Source organism: Pleurodeles waltl, chromosome 10 (assembly GCF_031143425.1).
Source record: "Pleurodeles waltl isolate 20211129_DDA chromosome 10, aPleWal1.hap1.20221129, whole genome shotgun sequence".
Taxonomy (NCBI): domain Eukaryota; kingdom Metazoa; phylum Chordata; class Amphibia; order Caudata; family Salamandridae; genus Pleurodeles; species Pleurodeles waltl.
Genome location: NC_090449.1, coordinates 723386210 through 723412484, shown reverse-complemented (window position 1 = coordinate 723412484; position 26275 = coordinate 723386210). Strand labels below are relative to the sequence as shown.

General features: G+C 41.9%; 1 protein-coding gene across 5 annotated transcripts in view; it reads right to left on the bottom strand.

Moving 5' to 3' along the window:
* Positions 1-26275, bottom strand: part of NRP1 (neuropilin 1) — a 290386-nt gene that overhangs the window by 252247 nt on the left and 11864 nt on the right. For all 5 annotated transcript variants that reach the window (XM_069211236.1, XM_069211237.1, XM_069211238.1 and 2 more), the window contains one exon: positions 25032-25206. In XM_069211236.1, the coding sequence (XP_069067337.1) occupies positions 25032-25206 (175 nt within the window). The remainder of the gene's footprint in view (positions 1-25031; positions 25207-26275) is intronic.

Sequence of the window (26275 nt, the reverse complement as noted above, 5' to 3'; positions counted from 1 at the left end):
CTTCCACACAGATGTCCAGATACTGAGACATAGGCACATAGACAGACAGATGTGCAAATAGGCTTAAACACACCCATACGTGTAAATCGACTCACACACTCAAACTCACATGTACATATGCAAACATACAGAGAAACACGGGTACTCCCATTTGCATGCACAGAGAGTATAAGTGAAGTTATGCTGATACTTCCATACACATATTATTATATACACGCACAAAGATACAAGCACACGTTCTGGTACACAGATATGCAAACAGAGACATAAACAAATACCATAGACCGAGGAATATACACACATAATTAAACACACAGATGTACAGTGAAATTGCTATACAAGTAGTCTGGTGTACATCCAGACATAAGTGTAGGTATAAAGAAGCACAGACATGCGCACATACACACACACACACACACGTGTGAAAACATGCAAACACACTCAGTCAGATATGAACAGGTGCATACACATATACTTATTCAGAGTGAAAGGAAGAAACACACATTGACAGTAAAAAAAATGAACAAAATAAAAATAGATCAGGGCCCAACCAGATGTAGGATTTTTTAACAGGAACTAAATCTGACATTCTTCAAACACTTCTAAAGGAATAGGTGATCCTATCCGAACATCATACAGAAAAGAGATATAGGAACACACACAAACAAGCGAAAAGATACACAACCAAGCTTAGATTTACAGACACAGAGATATAGCTGTGCACATTCACACTAATCACAGAACATAGGTAAACACACACCTAAACACAAATGCACACCAACCCACATGGGCATAAATCGATACATACAAAGATACATACATGTTGACATGGTCAGGCAACAACATACACATCAGGACTCACCAGTGTGTAACGCAGATAAAGTCAGCCGCACACACTTTCCTATATAAAGGTATAGACCCACTCTTGCAGTCTCCAACTCGAGGCAGCATAATCATACAGACAATGGGAGAAGAGGTGGGAACAACACTGCTTTTTCAGAAATTATATTTTAAATACCTCCCTATCCGCTAAAACATTAAGAAACCGTCCTAAAAGGCGGAACATTTGCCGCTGTTAAACACTGGCAGGCTCTCCGCCTCCACTTTGAAATGAGCTCAGATGACTGTCAGGATCATTCTGCTGACAGAACAATGTTTTGGCAAATGTACAAGGCTCTTGATGTTATTTTGATAATGGCAGTAATATCTCGTTCTAATGCATTTCTGAGTTGTGCAGATTTTGGCTCATGTGTGCGAAGATCTCCTTATCTGAAAAATGTGGACGCGTGGCTGCAAAGAATACTAATTAGGCAAATAGCTAACACACCATAGCAGCAGGGGACACCAAGCCAACACCTTCTGCATCAAGATGATATGTTTCACACCAATTATGCAGCTCCTTGAACTGTCCAGCGTGTGGTGCAATATCGGCTGCAGCATATTCTGACATCATACAGTGATCCTCATTAAACTCTTTAGAAGTGTTGTGGTGTCTTCTGCCAAATTAAACAGACATTGTTGTAGCTGACGTACAACATCCATATATTAGACAGCAGCAATTACTTGTGCATGGTCTGCTATTATTGGTCAAGCCCAAGCCACAAATGATAGGATACTCATCTTTGAGTCTCAAATGATCTGTGCAATCCACAGAAACATACCAGCATAACAAACAAATTCCCAGCTAAGGTAGAAAAGAATATCATATAATATCTTAGTACCCACCCCAATCACCTTCTCCTACCTTCCCTGTGACATCAAGCATTGATTATTCCAATTCCAACTTGTTGGAATGAAAAAAAACGAGTGATGAACTACAGCTCTTACGGAGCAAAGGAGTCAGTAAAACTCCGCAACAAGATGATATAGGTTTCACACCAATTATGTAGTTCCCTGAAGTGTCCAGCGTGTGGTGCAATATCGGCTGTAGCATATTCTGACATCATACAGTGATCCTCTGACACCTCATTATACTCTTTAGAAGTGTTGTGGTGTCTTCTGCCAAATTAAACGGACATTGTTGTAGCTGACGTACAACATCCATATATTAGACAGCAGCAATTACTTGTGCATGGTCTGCTATTCTTGGCCAAGCCCAAGCCACAAATGAGAGGATACTCATCTTTGAGTCTCAAATGATCTATGCAATCCACAGAAACATACCAGCAAAACAAGCAAATTCCCAGCTAAGGTAGAAAGTAATATTATACAGTATCTTAATACCCACCACAATCACCTCCTTGTACCATCCCTGTGACATCATGCATTGATTATTCCAATCCCAACTTATTGGATTTTTTTTTAAAAAGGAGTGATGTACTACAGCTCTTAGGGAACAACGGAGTCAGTACAATCTTTAAACTGAGCTCCAGGATTTGCTTTAAGCTTGCCTCCGCTACATTTCAGTTATTGGTATTCATGAACAGGGTTAAATTCTGAATTCTAACTATGGTACACAATTCCCTACAGTCTACTGAAAGAACCAAGGGACTAATCTACATGCAGAACTGGATGAATAATAATTTAAACTTCAGGATCCTGTGATCACAAACAATAAGCTAGCAACCCCATGTTATACCAAGTGAAAAGAGAGATAAGTACAAAACTTGTCATTGCAAAAGATCCAGCCTATGGCATGCACTATGTCTCCTTTTTGATCAACAGAGAATCATGCAGTATTCCAAAGAGCTCTCGAGACCATCATATTGATAGACATTTTGCGATCTTCATACCCGCTATAGAATAACTTTAGTAACTTAACTTCAAGTATGCAAAGCGATTTAGTAACATGACTGGTGCGAGGAGGATGATTAGAGTCCTAGAAGGAGAGGTGTCATGGTCGTGGTGTTTCTTGTATTGGAAGCAGGAAATGCCTTAGCTATCAGTTCTGTTCTCATCCCATGTAGGTTGGCCACGCTTTAAAGATGACCATGTGTGACTTCACACTGGAGGAAAGCCACGGCACACCCAGCACATAGGAGGAGAGTCTGAGGAACAAGGCCATGAAGGAAAGGTCATTTTCTCCTGGCTTTGGTTGTAGTTGCCACCAAATTGTAGCACCCTGAAACTCTTGCTCTCCTCACCATCTATGTATCTTTTTCTCTCTCTCACACACATTTTTTGTCTCTTTCCGTTCTTTCTCTTACATAAAATCTCAGTATCTCTCCCATCTTCCTTTCTCTCTCTCTCTCTCTCTCTCTCTCTCCTTTTCTCCTTTCACTGAACAAGTAGACTTGTACAACATCACAGGTGAATCACCTCTAGTGTCTCTTATTTTGTCAGATAACACTGGGGGGCTGGGTTACAAACTGTTTTTACGAGCATTAAATCTTTTTGGTCCAGTAGACACTTCCACATTAAAACCCATTTCTCCCACTTGCAGTGTCGACAATAAGACCACTGTGCCAGATTTCTTTCACTGTTACCAAAAAATGCATGTTTCACCATTGTGATACCACTTCACTGAACAGAAAATATTGGTTGTAGCCAAGTCTATATCAATAAATCAATACACCCTCTAGTACCACTTAAGTTGCTCATGGGGATTGTCTTGGGTCTCTGGTAGCGTAACTAATTCTCCAACTCCTCATCACACTACCACACTTACTTTCTTCAACTTTTCTCACACTGCATTCTGCCGATCAATTACACCACTTTTTCACAATGGCTCCCAATGAGTCCCCTTAGGCATTATGGGCAGACAGGGGGATCAGCTTGCCGCCTGAGCCAGACAGATCATTAGCACTTAACAAAATCCCTTTTTCATGTGGTGCCGTGGGGTGGGCTTGTGGGGGCAACATTCAGAAGTAAGGTGCTTGAGTGCTATGCATGGATCTCAATATACTATAGGATACTCTTTTGCTAATTTCCAAATTCCCCCAAACAGAGTCACAAAGGTTACCTCCCCTTGTGCTATACAAATTAGGAGATCCGTAGCTCACACAATTAGTCTCCTTGACCTCATACTCAAACATTGTTCCACCGCCGCCTAACATGGGCCAATCCTCTCCCATGCTGGTCCCTGCCAAGCCCGCTGTTAGAAGGATTGACTACGAACAATTAAGAAGAGCTGGGAACAGGATCCGAACACTAATCCTGTCTCATGGTTTTCTTTATGCCTAATTATTAGCACTGAATTGGGCATTAAGAATATAAATGAGAGGTTTTTTTTCAATGTTTGAACTCTGTGAGAAGCTAAAAAATTGGTTCTCAAATGTTCTTAGGAGTCATCGCCGGTAATGATCTGATGGCGTGTTTTTTGGGGGAATGAAAGAAATGTCTGTTTATTTTTTAATGACTGAGCAACTGGAAAAACCGGTAAGACGTCAGTACTGACATTGTCATTCACAAAGCTTGTCTTCTCCAAATCAGCTGGTTCTGCAGTGATCGCCATGTTTATCAGTTCACATGTGCCCCTAACTGCTAACCCTTCTACCTCGTTGTTGGCACAGCACAGTAGCCTCAACAACACATCCCTGACACCAACAGAGAATGAACACCCAGTCACCCCAGTGGAATGAAATTAAGTCGGAAGTCCATGAACACAAACATATGCAAATACAACATATTGTATTTTCCCTGTTAATCAGTACTAACCATTGCTAAACAATGTATTCCTTTGACCGGTGTCAACAACCAAGCACAACGACACCAGAACACCTTGTCTCTGATCAATGAGAATCCAAATCTAGAAAGAAACAGAACACAGGCTCCGAAAGCACAAGGCCATTCACATGGTTGAAATGTGCTATATAAATCCCGATAACTTAGCATTAGTGCATTATGGGGACAAATCTATTCTCCTATTTGGATTGTAAAAATAAGACTAAAATAGTTAAATGAATGGGAAGAATTATAGCATCATTAGGTAGCTGTGTACCAATGCCGACCAGGAACGGCCTCTGAATCTTTTAAAAGCATCTATACATTATGTTCTCATTGATTGGTAGAACTCTAAACATAAAACCTGTCTTACAAGTCTGCCAGAATGTCCTACAGAAAAGACCCCACCCCTAAGCATCAATATATTGATCTACTTGCCTCACTCGTGGGTGTCTCATCTCTAAGGTGCATTCTCATCCATCATCCACTGAGCATTCATGAAGCATTTCTTCCCACCTGAGCCAGAAGTGTGGTTTCAATCTTCTTAACAGCAGATGCAAGTAATCGCACATCACGAAAAGACATGCATCACTCCAGACTTACTCAGTCTCTGCACCATAAATGCAAGAGTGATGGCAGGATGATTGGTGAATGGTTAGGCTCGGGTTACTGGCTCTTCAGTGAACACGTGGCCTCTGCACGACCAAAGCAGACACACATGCACTGTTGTGACTAGCTCCAATTTTAACCTCCATATCAATTTGTGATAGTTCTCTACTCATAGCTCATGCACAAGGTACATGCCCGTAGCAGTTCATGTAACTGTCAAACATAAAAGCTGCAGATAGTATTTGAGTCATGAGAATGCATTATAAAGTGGAATCATTTTAAAATTTGGAATTTACAACCTGTCGAACTTTACCATGGTTGGTTAATTCTTTAGCGATGATGAGGTGTGATAGCTGCTTTGAAAGCACTAAAGTCCTTTTAATGCACTCAGCCATGGTCTTCACTATGAAAGTGTCTGGTCTCCCGAACTTGGCAGGGAACATTGCATAATATGGTAAACAAGCATACATTTTGACTCTACGCTGGGACCACCGCCAAACTCTAAAATCGCCTGCAACGCATTCAAAACGCCTCAGCCCGCCTCATCCTCGACGTACCCCGCAACAGCCACATCTCCGCACACCTGAGACACCTGCATTGGCTCCCAGTCAGCAAAAGGATCACCTTCCGACTTCTCACCCACGCACACAAAGCCCTCCACGACAAGGGACCGGAATACCTCAACAGACGCCTCAACTTCTACGTCCCCACCCGCCCCCTCCGCTCCTCTGGCCTCGCACTCGCCGCCGTCCCTCGAATCCGACGCTCCACGGCGGGTGGGAGATCTTTCTCCTTCCTGGCGGCCAAGACCTGGAACTCCCTCCCCACCAGCCTCAGGACCACCCAGGACCACTCCGCTTTCCGGAGACTCTGGCTGTTCGAGCAGCGATAACCATCCCCTTTGTCCCTAGCGCCTTGAGACCCGCACGGGTGAGTAGCGCGCTTTATAAATGCTAATGATTTGATTTGATTTGATTTTGCGAGGTTATTTCGCGTTTCCATCAACTCAATACTGGATTTCCCCATAACGCATCCCAGATTTCTTTTCATAACAAACCTTTTTCTTCACAGCTCCCCTACCATATTCTCCAGGGGTAACCAGGCTCACAAATAGAGGTCAATAGGGCTCATCAAAGTCCTTAATTACTTTTTTTTGTATTCCTACTGCGGAAGATTTAAAATGCAGTATGGAAGTGCTTCAGTACTGGGCTATTTAACAGGCATTAGTGCAGCTCTACTGCCTCTTTCTTGTGTGATTTTATCACCCACATATTCAAGGTGATCCAGCCATATCATTAAATATTGTCTGTGACAGACACTGTATAACAAAACAACATGCGCCCCATATCACCATATCACACAGGGCTGTCTTGTGCAATACACTGAACCCCATAGGAAGACCCAGAGCACCAATTGTTATTGTATATATATCTATAAGCCTGCATCGTCATATTGCCGTATAGAATATTGCACAATAATGTCAGTGTTCAAGGAAGATACCATAATAACTCTATGTCCAAGGAACCCCGTGGAGGTCAGGAGGCTGTGAAGCATCATGGGTCAGGAATGGCAGAGTGTACTAATGGTCCAGAGCAATTTCATTGAGCGTCACTAAGTCTCCAAAAATAAAGAACAGTCCCATTGCTATTAGGCAGATACAGTTTCCTTATTGAAAAAAAAAACTGCTGGGGATTTCCTTTAGGGACCACAGCATGACAAAGAAGAACCACAGCGTGCCCGCCATCTTCCATGGCGCCATTTTTGCAACAGGGTTTTCTGGCCAACACATTTGAGGGGACAGGACATACTTGGGCTTTTCAATCCCATATATTTCCTTACAGCAGTCTATCATTCCAATTGGATACAAAAGAGCGCCTGTATGAACGGGTTACTGCAAAGGTCATGTATTATATGTTGAGACTGCAAAACCGCTTTAGAAAAGCCTATCTTGCATCAATGCTCTTTACATGCACTTTTGCATAAAGTTCCACCAGGAAGGCTCAAGCCAAATTTTGAATAATTCATCAAGGGACAGGCCAGACAAATGTCTGTAGTGTCTGAACTCATGCCTAACATCACTAAGGCAGCAAAAGCTTTTGGGTAAAATGTTTTACATATATCATTAAGGACATGGAAAATGCCAAAGTGATCCTAGCTTCCATAAAAAAAGAAAAATTACAGCCACGGAAATTGGGCCGGAATGGAAGCGGAGACTCAACCTTAAGTACTGGAGCAGTACAGTGCGGCGGTAATAAAATAATAGATGAACTGTGGCGAAGAACACGAAACATTTCCATCTCTGGGATTAGATAACATTGTAAAGCACTCAGGCTCCTCCATCGAGGTTTATGATGTTATCAGAGACCTGAGATGGAAATGTTCCCTTATCCATCACCGCAGACTACCTAGTATGGTCCGTTTCTACTTATCTAAATTGTTTAAGTGATTACTTTTCTGTAACGCAAATGTACTTTCCCTGGTGTTCGCCGTCTGTAGGCGAATATGGCGTCCCTTGAGCAGACCTTTCGAAAAAGAACACTGCACCATAATGTTTTTGGTCTAATAGTATTTTAAATAAATGTATTGAATTCCTAATCCTGGCTTTGCTCGTTGTTAGGTACACCAGTAGTGTATTACTTCACCCCCATGGCTGATTGATCTACGATATTTACAATACACGGCTCATTATTATGCAGAATTATTTCTATGATATATTTGTGGAGTAAAATGCCAACCCATACTGAAAGTCAACCACACTGTCCATGGTGATATATTTGGTTAAAACGTTTGAAACGATTCATGTACCACCTTAAAAGCTGCCCTTTTCCCCTTATTGGGGATGGTAGGAGCACCAAAGTTGCTAAAGTAAAGCCACTCTGCCACTCTACATTGAAGAAAGATTCAATAACTTAAACAGTTTAATTAGCACATTAATTGCTTTAGATATCTACATAATTTGCCTCAGATTGCAGTTTAAAAACTAGAACTAACGATAAAACTTCTAGCTAGAGATGACAAGTTAAGCAGCCCACAAATAACCGCCGGGGTTATAGGCATATTTCAGCATATGATCAAGTTAGGTGGTAGGGCTAAAATATACTCCTGGGAGATTAAAGATGGGCATTATATGTCATGCTTAAATTCTTCTCTGCAGGACACTAATATCAGGTTGAATCCCTGCTATTCCTTTTTCATCGTCCAAAGATGTATCCTTATTGTAGGACAGGAAGAAATTGGCTTATTTCACTCCAGCTTGAGTGTGCGAAAATTATCCACTCTACATAGGATTTCTGTACAAAGTTTAATTTTAACTTGCTGCTAGAGAGAGATCCTCTGACATCTTACACATGTCACAATAGGCGTTTATAGCAACAACATACTGCCCTTTAACTATTACAGAAAGCGCCACCAAAGATAGATGTGCATACATAGTAACTCTGCAAACTCCCTAGTAATTCTTTCATTTTGGACCTTAAAGGTTTCTATTCACGAGTGAAATTAAAAGGAACTTAGGCTCATTTAGGACCCTTCTTAAACTCATGAGTCCCAATATTACACACAGGTGCCTCTTTTGTGCATTAATAATGAACTACTGTGTCACTTCAATTGATATGTTAAAGCTTAAAGATCTTAAACTATCATGAACTTGATTTACACGTAAAAAATAACAAACCTATGTATACACTACACAAACATGTATCAGTGCCCTGTATGGATCATATGAGAAAATAAAGCTGGATTCAAAATGCAGAACTATCAGGTCTGGTAGGGTTTGTGGCAGCCCATATCCCCTGCTGCACTCTATCACTGCCCCTTATGGATCATATGAGAAAATAAAGCTGGATTCAAACCTGCGACCCTTGGATTACAAAATGATCTCTGTCACTGATTCACAAGCACCAGAGCTATTTCAGCAGCTTAAGTGTCTATAACGTGTGCGATCGATGAACCCAGTTATGTCACACAAGTCTGCGGCTTTATCGTAGCTGACTACATATCCCCAAGCTTCTTAAACTGCCACAGGAAAGGGATACACAGCTTAAAGAAGCATTAACAATTAACCCTCTGAAAAGCCTGGATTATAAAGTAAATTCAACCCACAGTTTTTTGACTAGGTAGCCATTTTGTAATTTCTCCCCGAGTATTCCTTGCATCATTCCATTAGATTGCAAATAGCGTCATAGGGGCAAGGTTTCAAAGCTTACAAACATTATAGTTAATTTAAAGTGGAACATACCATTTGCTCCAAATCCTCCTATGACTATTTATCCATGTTTTCCTTCACTATTCGGTGTTAGTGGTGTACACTCTCCACTTTGTTGAAACAGCTTTTACAAACTGTTCAACACCATTCTTAACCCACAACTAAAAGATCTTACTTTTCCATTTTGCAAAAACTCTTTGTAGTCTCTCACAGGGTTCTCTGAGGCCCTGCCCTTCATTTTGTTAGTACCTTAGACATTTCTTGAGGTAGTCAATCCTGGTTCTCTTATTTTATTTTCTATTTGCCTTGTTTACTGACCATTATGCCCTAGTATTAAAATATGCAAAATGTGTTTACTCACTTTCACATTTGTAGAAGGATTTTAACTTTCTCCTTTCCTTACTGAAGTCTCTGGGATCATTAAGAGTTTGCCCATTGTGGGTCATCCACCAAAAATTACTCCGGTTCCATCTGCCTTATTAAGAGAATATAGCCATGCATACAAACTACACAGGGTCTACTGGACGTCTGTCAGTTTTTGATGAATGTTTTGCACGCAGCAAACTAAATCATCTCCACTCTTTCTAGGGATAAAATAGACCCACTGGAGGTCACCTCCTTCCTCTCTGTAGGTGACACTGTGCTCACTGTGCTCACCTGTTTGTTTAATATGAAGCTTTATCTTTAACTTGATTTGCTCAGGCTTCCCTAGCACAAGGCACTGAGCTTCTGTAAGATGCTCATATTAATATATGAAATCCAAAAAAGAAAGAACATTTTGAATTATAGACAATAGGCATTTTCAATTTTTCCAGTGAAACTTGCCATTCACAAATTTTGGCTGGCATGACTATTAAAGTATGGTCTTAAATTTTAGACGTCAGGCATAGATATCTACAATGTTCTCGCATCAATTATACCTTTTAGAAGTAACCATGTGCTGCAACCTTTTCACTCGAATACACTGGTAACTGAATATAAATAGTTATCTATTAAAGGAAAAGAAATATGTGACAATTCGAGCTCCTAAGTACATTACAAAAGACTAACATTATGTCATATTTTCAGTAACACCTCATCTCGAGCTAGTTCAACAAAAAAAGCTTAATGTTCGCCAATAAAAGCTCCTAAATGGATTCATCATAAAGTCCGCGCACGGTAGCCAAAACCTGTACAGGGAAAAGAGCCTGGCTTTCTCGTTAAACAAACAGAAACCCTACACTACCCCAACTCCATTACAACCCGTCTCAGTTACCGCAGAGGGTAAAAATGATACCACACAATCACCAGCTACGTGTCCGCCGTCGCTGCCAAGCCCTGTTCTCAAGTGGAGTCGTGTAAAAGCGTGGCTCCTGTTTTACAAGTTGGAGTGTACGGTCCGTAAAAACGAGATGACATTTCACACTGTGTGCAGGAAGAGTGAGTTTAAGCGTTCAGTCCAAATATTAGGTAGTCGGTTAAAAAAATGTCATTTATCCTTTCATAGCCTATAAATAAAGTGGGTCTATGTGTTTTAAACAAGTATACCCTCCCTTTTCTGGTCCCTCCTGTAACATCCATATCTTAATTAAAAAATTACAATGTGTTTTTAATATAACGCTACGTGCCACACTTCTGGCGTTCCTAAGCACTATAAAGAAAAGATGCAACTGTAACTAAATCTAAAGATTCTTCATTTACCGATTTTGGAAGAATGGAAGGCTGAGTCTGTGTGCCTCCTGACTCAATCGGCCTATTCGAACTTGTGACTCTTAGATCACCATATATCATCCCACGAGGGTGAAACTAACTTCCACTTCATGTGGCTATTCACATACAATACATTTGGGCCTCCAATTCATGTATTAAGGCCCCTCTCTAATTTCCCCATTACAGCTGAGTCCTGGCTCTCTATTCACCTGTACAAATAATAATTATAATAATGTATTTGCATGATTAATAAAAAAAAAAAAAAAAACATTGCTATCAGCTACAACGCAAGGAATAAAAAGCATGGACAATCCACTATGAAAGAAGAAACAATATAAAAGAACAAGATAAAAAAGTTAAAGGACCCTGAGATAGACCAAAAATCAAAAGAACTATCAAAGACAGCTGGAATTGAATGCTGCAATATATTGTTTTCTCTAGTGATAGAGGTTGCCAGGGGTCTGTGGACTGCCACACACCCCACCAGACCTGATAGTTCTGCATTCTATGGATGACCCAGTGTTTTATTATGTTAGTTCGAAAACTTGGCGGCCAAAGTACTTGGGAATCAATGGAAAATTAAAGTGCGGTGCAGAGTGTCATATGGTGTGACATTGAACCAATAGAGGAGTAAAGGAGGAGAGTCAAACATGTCATAGGAGTTACATGTGTGCTGCTTCCTAGCTTCCCTCTTGATTAATTGTGGCCTGTTTAATCAGGAAGTTTACTTTTAAGATACATTTTGCAAAACATGCCATATATTGAGTAGTCAGCTCCTTCAGAAATAACAAAATTGCTTGGTGGCAAGACCTGATGCCATTGCCATTAAAGATGTTTCGGAGGCAGATTGTACGCCAAGGTAATAAAGCTAAACATATGTAGTGTATATGAAGGAAATCCTCACCGGGGTATGAACAGAGTCTTCATTCATCAATGTTTGAGGGTAGAAGCCGGATTGGAACCGCGTTGAGTGATGGGAGCACCCTGATTCTGGCTTGGAGCACTTTTATCTTTAAGTGCTTTTTTACAAGGCAACCATATAAAGCTGCAACGATGGAGCCTTATAAGTATTAATAGACATCCATGCGTGACTGGATAGTCTAAACGTAGCTTTATCTTTGAACTAAAAGAGCTGCTTGATTTGTTTATTTAATGCTTGCTTGAAAGCTTGATGTGTTAGGCTTTTTTGCCAAAGTTGCTCCACATGCAGGCATTTAACTGTCGCACCAATTCTTTCCAACCAAGAGTTTGAATTCAGGGGTATGTTAGGGCGTATTTCTTTCCATATCAGGGCTTTTAGTGAATTTGGTTTTGCCTGCCTCAACAGTGAGACATATTTGGTAAAGGCATCCTTTTGTTCCAGTTATTGGCCCCTGGAGGCCGAATTCCAGCCTATTTTGTGCAGGAGAGATACTTTGTGGTAGTAGAAAAATAAGGCAGACAACTTTGCTTTGCGCAGCATGTAAGAAGCAAGCAAACTTGCCGGGAAGAATTTCCAAGCCATATGATAACATTGGAAGGAACTTTGCCTTAATCGCGGTAAGCAGTTGCTGCCAGGTTGGACTTTGCAATTTGGTTGCCAGGACTTGTAGAGTTGCGATTTGAGTAATCTGTACTAAGAAAATGGCATCCTGCTTGAGTCAACAGTCAAGGTGGGAGCCAGGTCACATCTTAATTACAAATGTAGGTTAAACAACAACAAACGAGAACTGGCTTTATTTTTTTGTAATTTTTTTTTACTAAAATCAACAGTGATCAACAGAAAGGAGCTATTTATCGCAACATGTTTATGTTTTGCACTTTATCAGTCATTACAGGAAAGATAGGCTCTTTCATTTTTCTACACACTGTGAGCTACGGTTTTTTAGCAGATTTACATTACACTGATTCTGATATATTTTTTGCAACAAATTACTTAACGCTTATGGTGTGTTTAATTTTGAACTACAGTGTCTGCTCTTATTTTTCATGTCTGCCTTCATAATATCTCTTTCATATGAAAGAGGAAGGCACCCAGGGCCAGATTTACAAGGCCCTATCACTACTGCAGCGTCACTTTTTGTGACGCTCCGGTGGCGCAATGCCCTGTGCCATATTTACAAGGTGGCATAATTACAGCACTTTGTGTGAAAGGGGCGTGCAATGGGTGTTGCTGTGGGCGTGCCACAGCAACACCCATTGCATTTTGATGCTGCCTCAAATTTATAATATTTCCTTCCTGCACAAAAACAATCTCCTCTTCAATGGAGCCTTTCTTGCACCATGATGCTCTGCAGCAAATTTAGCACCGGCGCAGGGGGAAACAAAGGGGTGTACCATATTCTATTAAATACAGTGAATCCCTGCATTTTGAAAATGATGGAGCCCGGTGCTGCCAAATTTGTCGAGCACTGAGCTCCATCATATTTTAGTAAATCTGGGCCCAAGTTTTTAAGCAGTCTGTAGGAAAGGTGATAGTACGACCATGTATTATAAAGAATAAAATATCCCCTGCCATACGTTGTAAGGATACTTCAAGTTACCTCAGAGTTCCATACCTTATAAAGGAACTTGCCTTTGGCCTCCTTTCCCTAAATGGTCATGGAAGTCGCCCTACAATATTCATATAATGTAGGCAAAGGGTACTTCAACTCATTTGTCACTCCAAGTTTCACTGTGTTGGTTAATCATTTGGTATAGTGAATACGTCAAGAATTGCTACGAATAAATCCAGTTGTATTAAAGAATTGTATATTATTTTTGTGAATTGATAGCATGGTGCCCTACATAAAGCCTTTTGGATGTGAATGAGGGGCCAGAGATACCCAGTAGTAGCTGTACTTATAAACCTGCTGCTTCCTGTGCTAAAGCTTCTAATCACATGCCTGCAGAGTTCGTGTCACTCCCTGCATGGAGACATGTGATGCTAGTGTGCCCAGAGCAGCCTTTGTCAGAGGCGATTATACTTAGCTATACTGATGCTGTGCATTACTGGGAAACAACGAAGTTCCATAACTCCAAGGCCAGGCTGGAGCAGAAATGTCACTCTTGTTTATAAGCCAGATATTAACCTTTGTAAGATTCAGTGTGGCCTTGCCACCTTAGACATGCACTTAGCGACAGAAGGCAGGGAGCAAGCATACTGTAAGTGCTGAAAACTGATTACACTGCAATAAAAACCCTGAACCCCATAACGAATTCCATAAGATGGAGCGATAGGGCGACTGGATAGTTTCCTGCTCTGGCAGCACCTGAAACTGTCTGATGGTGGCTGAGGTCACTCAACCCTTCAAGTCAGTGCTCTGAATGATGCAGCAGGCTTCTCAAGCATCTCTCAGAAAAAGCCAGTCGTGAACTGAACAGTCATTGAAAGCGAGGCTTGAACTGAACATAGTTGTACCTCTGGGCACCTCACTGGTCACATAAGAATTGAACACCATCTCACAGCCGGAAATAATATTTTTTCTTTCAAAATATAGGGCCATATTTAGGAAAAATTGGTGAATCAGCTATGATGCGCCACTTTTCTTGCGCACCCCCCACTGGCACCTGACACCATGGCTGCGCCGTAGTTATAATATGGCGCACCATGGCAGTCGTTAAAATAATAGCGGCAACATTTAAGACGCTATTGCTGCGCTATACTAGCGTAAAAAATGTTGACGCTAGTGTAGCAAAGTGCAAGGAGGTACATGGGTTACTATGAGAGCATCATTTTAACGTCTGCTCTGAGCAGGCATTAAAATTATGCCAAAAATGGCACAGGGAAATCTTTTCAATTTCACTGCGCCATTTTTGCGGGCCTCCTAGTGCAGGAACGCCCCCGTGTGTACATTATGCCTGGCGCAGGCATGATGTAGCGCAAGGGGTTACAAAGTGGTGCAATACATGCATTGTGCCACTTTGTAAATATGGGGCGGCAGAAAAGCCACTTTAGCGCCACCTTAGTGTCAAAAAATGATGCTGTGGCGGTGCTAAGGTGGCGCTAGGGACTCCTAAATATGCCCCATAAAATTTTGGCCCACGCCTTCAGACCTAATGCACAGAAACCTTAGAATTTTTTAGGTTTTAAATTCTTCCCATTCTCCTGTATTTTTCAAAACAATGTTCTCGACTTATTCTCTACTCTTACTATTAGAGTATCCACAGTGTATCTGTTTCTGGGAAGCAAAGTTCTTAAAATGTTTAAATATCTATATCTACAATTATTAATTCAACGCGCGCCCCTGTTATTTCTATGTAACACACAAAACACCTTTACAGCGTTGTTCTGTGACCGTAATTACAGGGGAAAGCTATACACAGAAAAAGGCCTATTGACTTTGTCAGTGCGTGATTTCATGTGTGCCCAGCACTACTCGTGTGTCTTCGAGGCAACACGAGATCCCAGGTTAAAATTTCAGTTAATAGGGTACCCGGAAATACAACGGTGGCTATGTTTTCATAGACACTGAAATACACGGATGTGTTCAGCACCGTCTGCTCACATAAAGACCGTCAGTCCTTACATTCAGCACATGGGAAATAATTAACTACCACTGACATGATAACAGCCCACAATTAACAACTAGTATCTAAACATGAGGTGGTAATTGCTGAACATATGCTGGAAGTTGAGGTAATCCTGGTCGGGTTCAGAGTTCACTGGGGTAATATTTCATGGATATGTTTCAAACCACTTGTGGTGACAGACCTTTACTACAAACACCAGCACGGAGCTCCTCACCGGAAGTGGCATAATTTGTGGTGCTAGCAGTGGGGTCACACTCATGATAACATACTATGTTTCCATTATATTAGAGTGCACTTCTTGCGCTGGCCTACTTGGGAGCACTTCCAGGTCATGATTTATTGCCCCCGAGATCAAAGCTCATCAGCGGGTGTGATATTTGGTTGAAACTCCTGAAGCATTCCTTGGCGCAATCTCTCATTCCGTTGTTCAGTCCTGATGGCAGATCTCCCCAATAAACTAGCAATATTTTAGTCTTTTAGCAAGTTCTACTTTGAGAACTGACATTTACTTTTTCATTTCATGCAACCACCTTTTAAATAAAAGATAATACGAAAGCAACATGGTGAGCACAGTTTAAAAGTAGGGGCCCAGAATAAGAAAAGTCAGGACACATAAAACATAAAGTTCACAATCAAAAACAGAAAATGGGACTGATGAACTAACATATTGCCCACTTTCAAGAAATATTCTGCAAATAATTGTGATATGATATTGATTCAGCATTTAGTTAACCTTCACCCTCACTATTTACTGCTAGAGGATGATGCAAAAATAAATGTGCCTGTTGACAGAAGTGTCTCCTTACAACTGTGAGGAGCAGCGATTTCTTTCACAAATTCTTCTTTTTGCCCTGCAGACTACGACTAGATTGTTTTTTATTATTTGCGGTTTAAAGACTCTGAGCCCGGTTCACACGGTTTTTCTGTGAGTTGTGTCTTTCTCATGACTTATGTGTGAATAACTCCTGAGTTTCCAGGCTTGAGTCACAAAGTGTTTTCAACGGAATTCATGTCTTAATCCAGACTTAGTTGTGACTTGCTCTTGAGTTCCCAGAGTAAGAGATGCTTACTCATAGATCTGACTCAAAAAGATTTGTTGGTGTCTCTTGTCAGCGACTTCAGATTCAACATGTTGGCCTGTGTCTATTGTGCTTCAATGCAGCTTGCAGAGCCCATGTGGCAGACTGTTGTGGCATGAGGACCCCTGCAGTCTGATAATACTAAAACATTAAACCAAAGGTATGCTCCATGGTATTTAGCCATAAATGCTATTTCTGGAGTAAAAGAAAGTCTATTAAGTTGAAAGAGTGACTCATTTTTGGAAGCTGCATGCTGACGTTGACTTTGCATCTTACTGGTCAGAAGACTACTATCTGGCATGTCTAAGACTGACTTCTGAAATTCTGTGAGCTTAGAGATGGCAGATATGGATTAAAGTTTATGAATATTCTATCAGCTGGGCAGATGGATCTGGTTTAGGTGTGCTTAGTGGAGGAAGTCTCAAGAAGAGGCAGGCATCCCTCCGCAATTGACTCTCTATCTCTTAAAATGTTTAGCTTGTTTCTTTTTGTTAGATTGCACACTGATAACTATGATGTTAGTAGAAAGTATATAGAAACGCAGTGAAGTGGGCCATTTTGTATGCTTAGAGTTGTGAAAAATTGGAGGTATGGTTTATGTGACTAACCTGGGGGGTATGAATCAATTTGCCCTGCCAGGGTCCGATAAGTTATGTTTGCCCAGAAACGAGATGGCCAATTTTAACTGCATTTTGGCACACTTTCCTGACTACCATTGCAAATATTGTAAAATAATTTTTGCTCATGTAACTTGTAAAACAATGACTCGATTCATGAGCAAAACCAATTGATTTTTGCAGAACAAAAATCTACCAATAATTTAAGCCAATCCACGATTTGGAAATAAGAATGCGGCAAAATAATTTCTATGTCACAAGCTGAGACAAATAAGATGCTTTACAGACTTCTGGCTCTGAATCAAATTAACCCACTGTGAAAAACAGCATTTGAACTATGGCCCAACTTTTTATAAGTATAGCTGTCACATGAATTGGGGCACTTTCTAGAAAATATTGTATTGCATTATATTGTATAATAATGTATGTAGCGCTTCATACTCCTGAGGACGCTGGAAAATGTTGCGATTCACATAGGAACACTGAACGCCATTTTCAGAGTGCATGGTTACTAGTGTGTTGCTTGTAGTAAGGCCTGTATGAAAAGTATTTGGTAAGGTACCTGGGACACAGAGAGGAGCATTAAACTCTGTGTGGTAGAATTGGGAGCTCCACATAAGCATGTTTCATTGCAGAAAACTTTGAACAATGCACATTAATATATAAAATGCAGTGCCATCCATTTAATATAGAGCTTTCTTCTCTCCAGACTTTGCGTTTTATATTTTAGCCACCCTAGGAAGCCGTAGTAAACAATTCCCAACTTAATGTTACTGGATACATAAACGTCAAAATGGATACAAATGTAAGTTACCCATGGGTGATTTGAACCTCACAAATATGTAACCGCCTGAGTTATCACACCAGCGTATCCCTGGCTCTGTTAGATAAACCAGCAGCTGCAGGAGATGAACACCCTGAGGACCACAGGTAGTTATTCTGATAGTAGAGATCTCTTGGTAAATGTAGCTTAAAAATTTAAATTAGTTAATTACAACATATGCTTAGCATTTCATTATTCCATGAAGGATGTAAAACTTGACTGTAGGTGTATTCTTCTATAACTCGTCAGCAGGGGGGGGTTCTATAAGGCTATTATATTGATATAAATGTCATCTATTTCAACACCATTCCCTAGCATTTGTTTTTATTTAAAGCCTTCTCATTTAGAATACACTTACTTTAAATAAAAGACAAAGGATGGAGAGAACGTAAAAAAATATGATAGAAAATATATTTTATCTAGGGGTACTAGAATTCAGTGATGGTGCAGCCTCTCCCTTTTTCACATATTTATGGATTTACTGACCTTGCCATGCAATTCATCATCTACTGTATAATTTGAAGATTTCAGCATAAAAAAGTTGGCGCTAGATCAAGCGAATTAAAAGTTACTGAAAACAGTGCCACACGTGGCACTGTGCAGTAGCAGACCATTTGCGAAGGCTAACTGGTCACTTTCTAGTTGCTGATAATTGTATTTATTTATTTAAACTTGTACTGATGAGGTGGAACGTTTTGTCACATTTTACAACATTATATGCCCTTTCTTGCTGCATAATTTTGTCAACCCTGCCTCATAATTTGGTCTTCGACTCCTGCATGATTCTAGTGGCATTGCCTTTACCAACTGAGATTGACACCTCAAATTGAGGTTGTATAATAGAATTGTACGAATGTGACAGTGTAATAAATTTTTAATTATTTTGGAATTAAGGGGTGTGTCTTACTGCCCAGTATGCCTACACTGCTTGTTGAAAAAAGTGGAATAAACTACAGCCATTAAGACCAGGACGGCTGAAAATTAATTTACCCCTGACCCAAATGAGGCGCAAAAAGCTTCACAAGCAGTTGTGAACAGAAATGAGTTCCTAAAATTAGTGTCTCAGATATAGTCACCTGATCTACTTTTCTCAGACCTGGGGTACTCATTTTTCTGAGTTTGTATAAGACCAGTGTCAAGAAGCCTCTGCTGAGTTAAATATGTCCTACAGCAAGGCTTACTGGAGCTAGTAATGAAGAGAGAGAATCCAACTACATGTTGACCTAACTCGTAGAACCTACATCGAGGGGGTGAAATATATTAAGTGAGATAAAATCCCATTATCTAAACAATGGTCTAGGCATTTTAAATGAGACCCTGAATGTGATTCAAGTCCAGTCCTGAAGATGCTGTGCCTCAAGAAACCTTAGCAAGAACCTAAGAGTAAGTACGGGTATCTTGTCAGAAAGCAAACATTGCATTGAATTCTGCACCCCTCCATAACGAAGCAAGCCTTAGTTTGCCCACATGTGCTCTTAAACAGGGATTTACAAAATTTTAGTAATTTGCTTTTGCGTAATTATGCAAAATTTCAGCAAAATTACGAGAAATTAAATATGGAAAATGCAAAACTGGCATTTGGTGCTGTATTTTAGAGCAAAATGTTTACCACGAACAGTGTGTAATTACATGATGTGGTTTGATAGCATCATTTTGGATATTTTGCATAACAAGAGCAACATGTAATTACCGAAATTACACTAATTAAGCTGGCATAATGCAAATTTTCCTCAGGCCTACTCATAACAATAGAGAGACCCAAATGTCTAGTTCCCGTAGCAGGAAGAAAAACAATGAAGATACCCAATGACATCAGTAACCAGACATTGGGGTCTTTCTCAACCCACTGTAATGCAAAACGTATTGTGCTCAAACATTGATTTCTTCTGAACGAGTTTAAGTCCAGACTAAATAAGCATCTACTAGACACTTGCTAACTCGAATTCCTATAAGCATGCATAAATTAACTCTTAATACTACCTTGACGAACCACATACTGTCATTACTTTATATGCACCTTGTAATTGATATGATTGAGATATCGAAATCCTTCAGCACTGTATATAGTTTCACAAATTTGGGAAGCGCTCTGGCACCCTAAATTAAGACTTATGGTCGTTCAGTCCAAAAACAAATAAATACTGTATTTTAGGATTTCATGGATACTTGGGCTTAGGCTTGGAGACAAAAACAGTGGGTACGGGAGCCATTGATACTTCAATAACAATTCACTTACACCAGCAATGGGTGACAAGCAAGTATTTACACAAAGAAAGGGACAACAGAACATGGAGAGTTGAGAAATTGCACAGCCATACACTGATGTCAGCACCGGAGGACAAGGGCATTTTGTTGCAGATACACAGACATTGGGACAGGGCGCCATTAACATTGGGACATCTTTTCACTGTAATCAGCAAAACGAAAAATGGACATTCTGACACAGAGACTCATGTGGTGGGACATGGAGACATGAAAATGTGGTAGTGATACAGTCACCGGGAATGGAAGACAATCATATTTTGAGGCAGAGACCCAGAGAACAGAACAGGAAGCCATGGACATAAACAAAGCGATAAAGGGGCATTGGAACAGGCAGTAAATGACACCAAAACCGAGAGACAGTGACAAAGGGACTAAAAGCCATACAGTTAAGATCAACAAGTGTCCAACTAATCACTCTGCCAGCATGAAAACCAGAACTGGACCACAACGCTCCTTCAGCACTAAAAAATCTCATAGATTTCCTTGCACCATTTTTCCGCCTCCCCTAACGGGGGAACGCCCTCTTTGCATACATTATGCTTGGCTCAGGCATAATGTAGCGCAGAGGGTTACAGAGTGTCGCAATGCATGCATTGCACCACTCTGTAAATACAGTGCAGGGATTTCGGCCTCGTTGGGCCACATTAACATCAAAAATAATGACATTAATGTAGCACAAGGTGACTATAAATATACACCTAAGAGCCATGAGGCCATGTCTATGCAGTAAGTGTGCTACACAAATACAGCTATTGTTGTTTGGCACTTCACACAATTGACCTTAGTGTGGTATCACAATGAATTATATAGTCTGGAAGAAATTTTACCAACAGTTTTGAGGTTTCCATCGCAAACCAGTACATGAGTACGTTTGTGGAGATATATTTTCAGTAGGATAAGTAATGTAACACATAAAGTACAATACTTCATAGTGTTGTTTATGTTCTTAGCCCCTCATTAAGTGTTCCCAATTTAGTCAGATAAGAAACTGAAGAAAATGGTGAAGTAGGATTTGCACCGGGTGAGGGTCACATAATAGGGTCAGGTGCCAAAACGAGAATTAAGTTCTTTGCACAAATATACCACTAGTCTATATTTCAGCCCTTGTGTCATCTACATGTCTGTATGTATAATGCAGGTGCATGGCTATCACTGATTTAGCAGGTAAAGTGGTACTGGGGCTCAGGGATACGTAGAGGGATTGCACCCCCATTATGGATCACTTTTATTATCGAGTGGGACAGGCGGGACTATTTTCCTTTCTTGCATTATGATTTACGACTCCTTTGCAACGCCTCAGTCCAAGGTGCTTTACTATTCTTGAATGTGTTCTTTTAAGAGAGGTCGGTGGAGCGTGTGACCAGGGGCGTAGCTTCCTCTGGTGCAGCAGGTGCAGCTTCACCGGTGCCCAGAGGCCTATGAGCCCAATGAACCCTGATTATTGCTGAATTTGAGAGATAAAACAGCAGCCAGGCCCATTTCCCTCCTTGCACTATGGCCCATGACAGGCTAGCTAGCTACACTGTGTGTGACAGTTGTCTCAGGGAACTGGTCTTGCTCACCATCCGAGGCTATACATATCCACTTCCTTTCACGCCACCACGCCTTCCAAGTTCTGCTTTCTCTATGTTCACTTCCTCCCTTTCTGCCTGTGTGATGCTTTGTTTATTAAGGACGTGGTAACAGTCTACTTGAAAGCTGCCTCGTTGGAAGTACCAGGGGCTGCCCGTGACTTAGAAATGGCCTGAGCAATAGGCCTGGGCCTGCAAACCCAAGCATAGGATGTTGACAATATCATCCCTGTCCATTCCCGATATCTCAGATTCCTGCATTTCTAATCATTTAACCGAGTGGGCTGAGTCTTCCCAGGCCCCGGCAGTCTCCCCAGGGGCTCCAACCATCTTTCCCAGCCCTTGACAGCCTTTCGATTGCGCTCGTTTCTTTCAGCGGCCCACCATAGGTTTCTGTTTTCTTGACTCCCCGCCCCATCCCCGGCCCTGGTTCTTCACACACTCTTGTAACCCGAGTTCGTTTTTCTCACAGCCACTTTACCCGGGTGATTCATTCTTTCGTCTTGTGAACTGGAGTTAATTCAAAGCAGTTTGGACCGTTGTGTTTAACAGGCCCCTGACGGTCACTGCGGGCTGTATTTATTTATTTTTAAATATGCTGCCTTAAGGGCCGGCTGTTTGGCACTCTTTGAGAAGGGGGAGCCTAGCAAGCTTGGGATCTGTTGTGTGTCGCATGTATAGTTCAAAGAAATGCAGACAACAGAAGGGCCACGTTTTAGAGACGCATAGCAGAGCAATACATATGCATTACTTAAAAAAAAGAGATCCATTGTGAATTAGTGGAAGGTTTTGGTCAAGGGGTGATACATTTCGCGGAAATGGAGATACCATTTCTTTGACTACAGCAAACAATGTGCGGATGTTATAATTTCAACTGAGCCTCTGGGCCAATCAAGGAATCTTCAGCGGATGTGGGGCCTGCCCCGTATGGAATTAAAAACTCCCGTATCTCTCCCTCACAATCTCAAACACGCACACACACGCATGGTGCGTGTGTGATCTGCCTATGCGGACCTGTGTGTGTAACCTATTAGTGTGTATCTGTGCGTCTTGGTTTCGTTTCTATATCCTGGTGTGTTTGTGTGTGCCTGTGTCCCCCTGTCCAAGCCTCTGCGTGTGGCTGCTTGGACTTCTGTGTCTGTGTGTCTTCCTGACCCTATAAATGCCTCTGCTTGTGACCTTTAGCCTGTGTTGCATCAATGCATGTTTGCAGCAGTTATGATTTCACGGTCTGTTGTTGCTTTATTCGACTCTCCTACAGGCTACAAAGGCTGTCATGAGCCCTCGTGCAAGCAAAGGAAATATCCCTACCCCTGGCACCAGCCACAGTTTAGTAGAGGAATACAGCCACAACTGGGGTCCAAAAGTGCCTTGGCCCGGTGCCACCGCGCCGGCTGCACTATAATAGCTACGCCTTCGACGCTCCTCACCTCCAATACCTGATTCTGGCTTTGAGTGATTACGCACAACATTGTGCATCAGCCTCTGTAACCGAGCCAGCCTCATCCTTCAAAAAAGATGAACTCTGGGAACAACAAGGTGCTACCATCTCCGGAGTGTTTTTGTTCTCCTGGATACGAAGCGTCAATGGGCTCAACTCGCAGGAAAGATTGATATTCAAAGACAGCCTCCCCTGGGAAGAGAGACCAGTATTTCTTCGCGCAGTAAAACACGAGGAGGAAATGTTTACACTGAGGGGGCGGTAAGCTCCCCCACCCCTACCCCACACTCTCGACGAGATTAAACACACCGAGCCGCTCAAAAGGAGGAAACTAATATTCCAAAGCATAACTTAAACGGGAAGATACAGCCGCGATATTGGATTATGCAAAACAAAGAAGAATGAGGGAGCGAAGACAGCCCAGCCCTGTCAGAAGAAATGAAACGCGTGTCCCCAGCCCCAGGATGGAAGCAGCGTTATTATACAGGCAGCTGGGGACTGCCTGCTCCATAATGAAATCAGGCCCCATCAGACACCCGAGCTGATCGATAAGCAAAGAACTGGGGCGTCCCTGCAGGGGGAGGGCAACCTGCCCCGGGAAAGAGGCAGTCGCTAATGACGTCAAGACGTTCACGTTTTGCATCACAGGCACGGACTTGGGCGCGTTTCCGTTGGCACCGCTGTCTCTAACCTCAAATGACTCTAGTCTAGATGTTGAACAAACACCTCACAGTAGAAAATTCAGAACTAAGCAGAACGTAAAGAGGCCTTATGCAGGCCTGGGAAATGACCTCCCTGGATCAAGGGTTGGGTATATAAGACAAGGAAAAGTGGAGTGCAAGAGGCCCCTTAACATTTCGAGCCCCCGGTGCAACTGCACTTGCTGCGCCAGTTACATGTCAGCCTTCAAGAGAGACTGTATATACTCTCTAAATGCCTGAGGCCAAACCCCCAGGCATAGGTATTCAAGAATTTTGTTCTCCATGTCTTTTTTGTTTCATGTATGAAATCCATTAAACTCTGACAAGTTTGTAGATGTTATGTGATTTTTATAATAAACGTATTCAAGGTAGCACCGATCAACCTGAAAATACACAAATGTCACCAACATTTAGAAACACAAACAGCAATGTGGTAAATATTAACTAGAAATAAAACGTTAGGCGAACGAACTACGAACAACGCCTTAATTGTGTTTCAGTTAGCATGCATATTACTTCAAACACCCGCAGTTTTAAGACAAATTGTGCTTTAAATTATTAGGTTTGAAGAGTGGTGCTATGCGCATCTTCGGTCACGCATTCCCTGTTTTAATTCTCCAATCCTAATACATTACTGTCATCCAAAAAGCTCACTTTCTTCTGAACAAATCTGATGTTTGGTGAATGCAGTCCCGCGCGGAAGAGGCACAGGGCTTAAAGACGATATATGATGTAATGCGTGTGGGTGTTTGTCAGCAGCACGCTTTATCTGTCATGGAGAAGGGCACGGGCACGTGGTCACGTCTGCCTTGAACTCTCAAACACTATCTGCGCAGCCGACCGAGCGCGCGCAGCCTGCGGGCACACAGCATTGCAGGCCTGTGCTGCCTTCCAAACACTAGATGTCGCTGCAGGCCCTCGCTGGCGCCCCTCACTTACTTGCACTCTCTGTCCTCCAGGTCGAAGTGTGGGTTGAAGTTGATCAAGATTTTCTCGTCGGGGTCGGGCGCCTGGATGAGCCATTCGCACTTCAGGCTCGCGTGGTAGGAGTGCGGGTAGTTGGGCGAAGTGAGGTATCCTGGGCTTGCGATTCTGATGTTTTTCCCGCATTTATCTGCAAGGTGTTGAAAATTACGTCAAGGCAAACATTTTGATCACGAATGATTGCATTTTCTTCAAACATTTCCTTACGGGCTACGTGATTACGCGACATGGCACTTCGGACATTCCTAGCATTTCAAACTGAGCATTGTATTGTGGGGGTGGTTGTAGTTTAATTTCCCATTTCACAAGATTCAACACTTAGAGGTCTCTTGACTGAAATTCCAGTATTCTATAACTGTTTTGGCACTACGTTGGACAATTGGTAGCTATCAGCCCAAGTAACTTTGAATGTGTCCTAACATTTTCATATTTATATACATTCATTGTGTATATATGCCCACGTCATTTAAAATGTATTTTACAACAAATCTTCCTATAAAAAGTTAACAATGTACTGTAGGCGCCTCATTATCACAATAATGCATGATTGGGTTTTAAAAGGGTGAAAGTTAATCAGCAGAGATAAGACGGAGTCTGGTTGATTGCAGAGCCCCCACAGGCTACCAAAGGGCATTGGACGCGCCCGGGGAGCTCCTACAAAGGGACCTCATCATTCCGAAGCGTAATCTCGTTAAGAGATACGTATTAAAGGGATAGGGTCCGAGAAAGTCTGCTTAACTGGCTGTGAAGTGTTTAGATTGTCCCATCCGCTGCGGGACGTCGGCCCAGAGCGCGTCTGCCGTGATATCCGTGTTTATCAATCTGCCCATCTGACCTCTTCTGTTGGGGGGGGGGGGGGGGGGGGGGGGGTGCTAACACCCCAGATCTGGAGCCAGGCACAGTAAAGTGGGTGCAGTGGGGCTGGCAGAAAATGAGTGGGTTTCACTACCCCTTCTGAGGAGGCCTGTCCGAGCACGTCGAGCGTATCAAAGCAATGGTGCAGAAAGACAACACGTCTGTTCCTAATTGGAGACTCCTCGTGAGGCTGTAGGGCGGTCGTGGGCAAACAGAGGCAATGCAGAGCCGAATCTGGAGGCTGTCCGGGGAGTGATAAGACGCTTGAAACAATGGAAGTATGGGACTGCGCTCTCCTAAAATGAATGGGGTTAAAAATAACTCGAGTGCTGACCTGTTGCGAA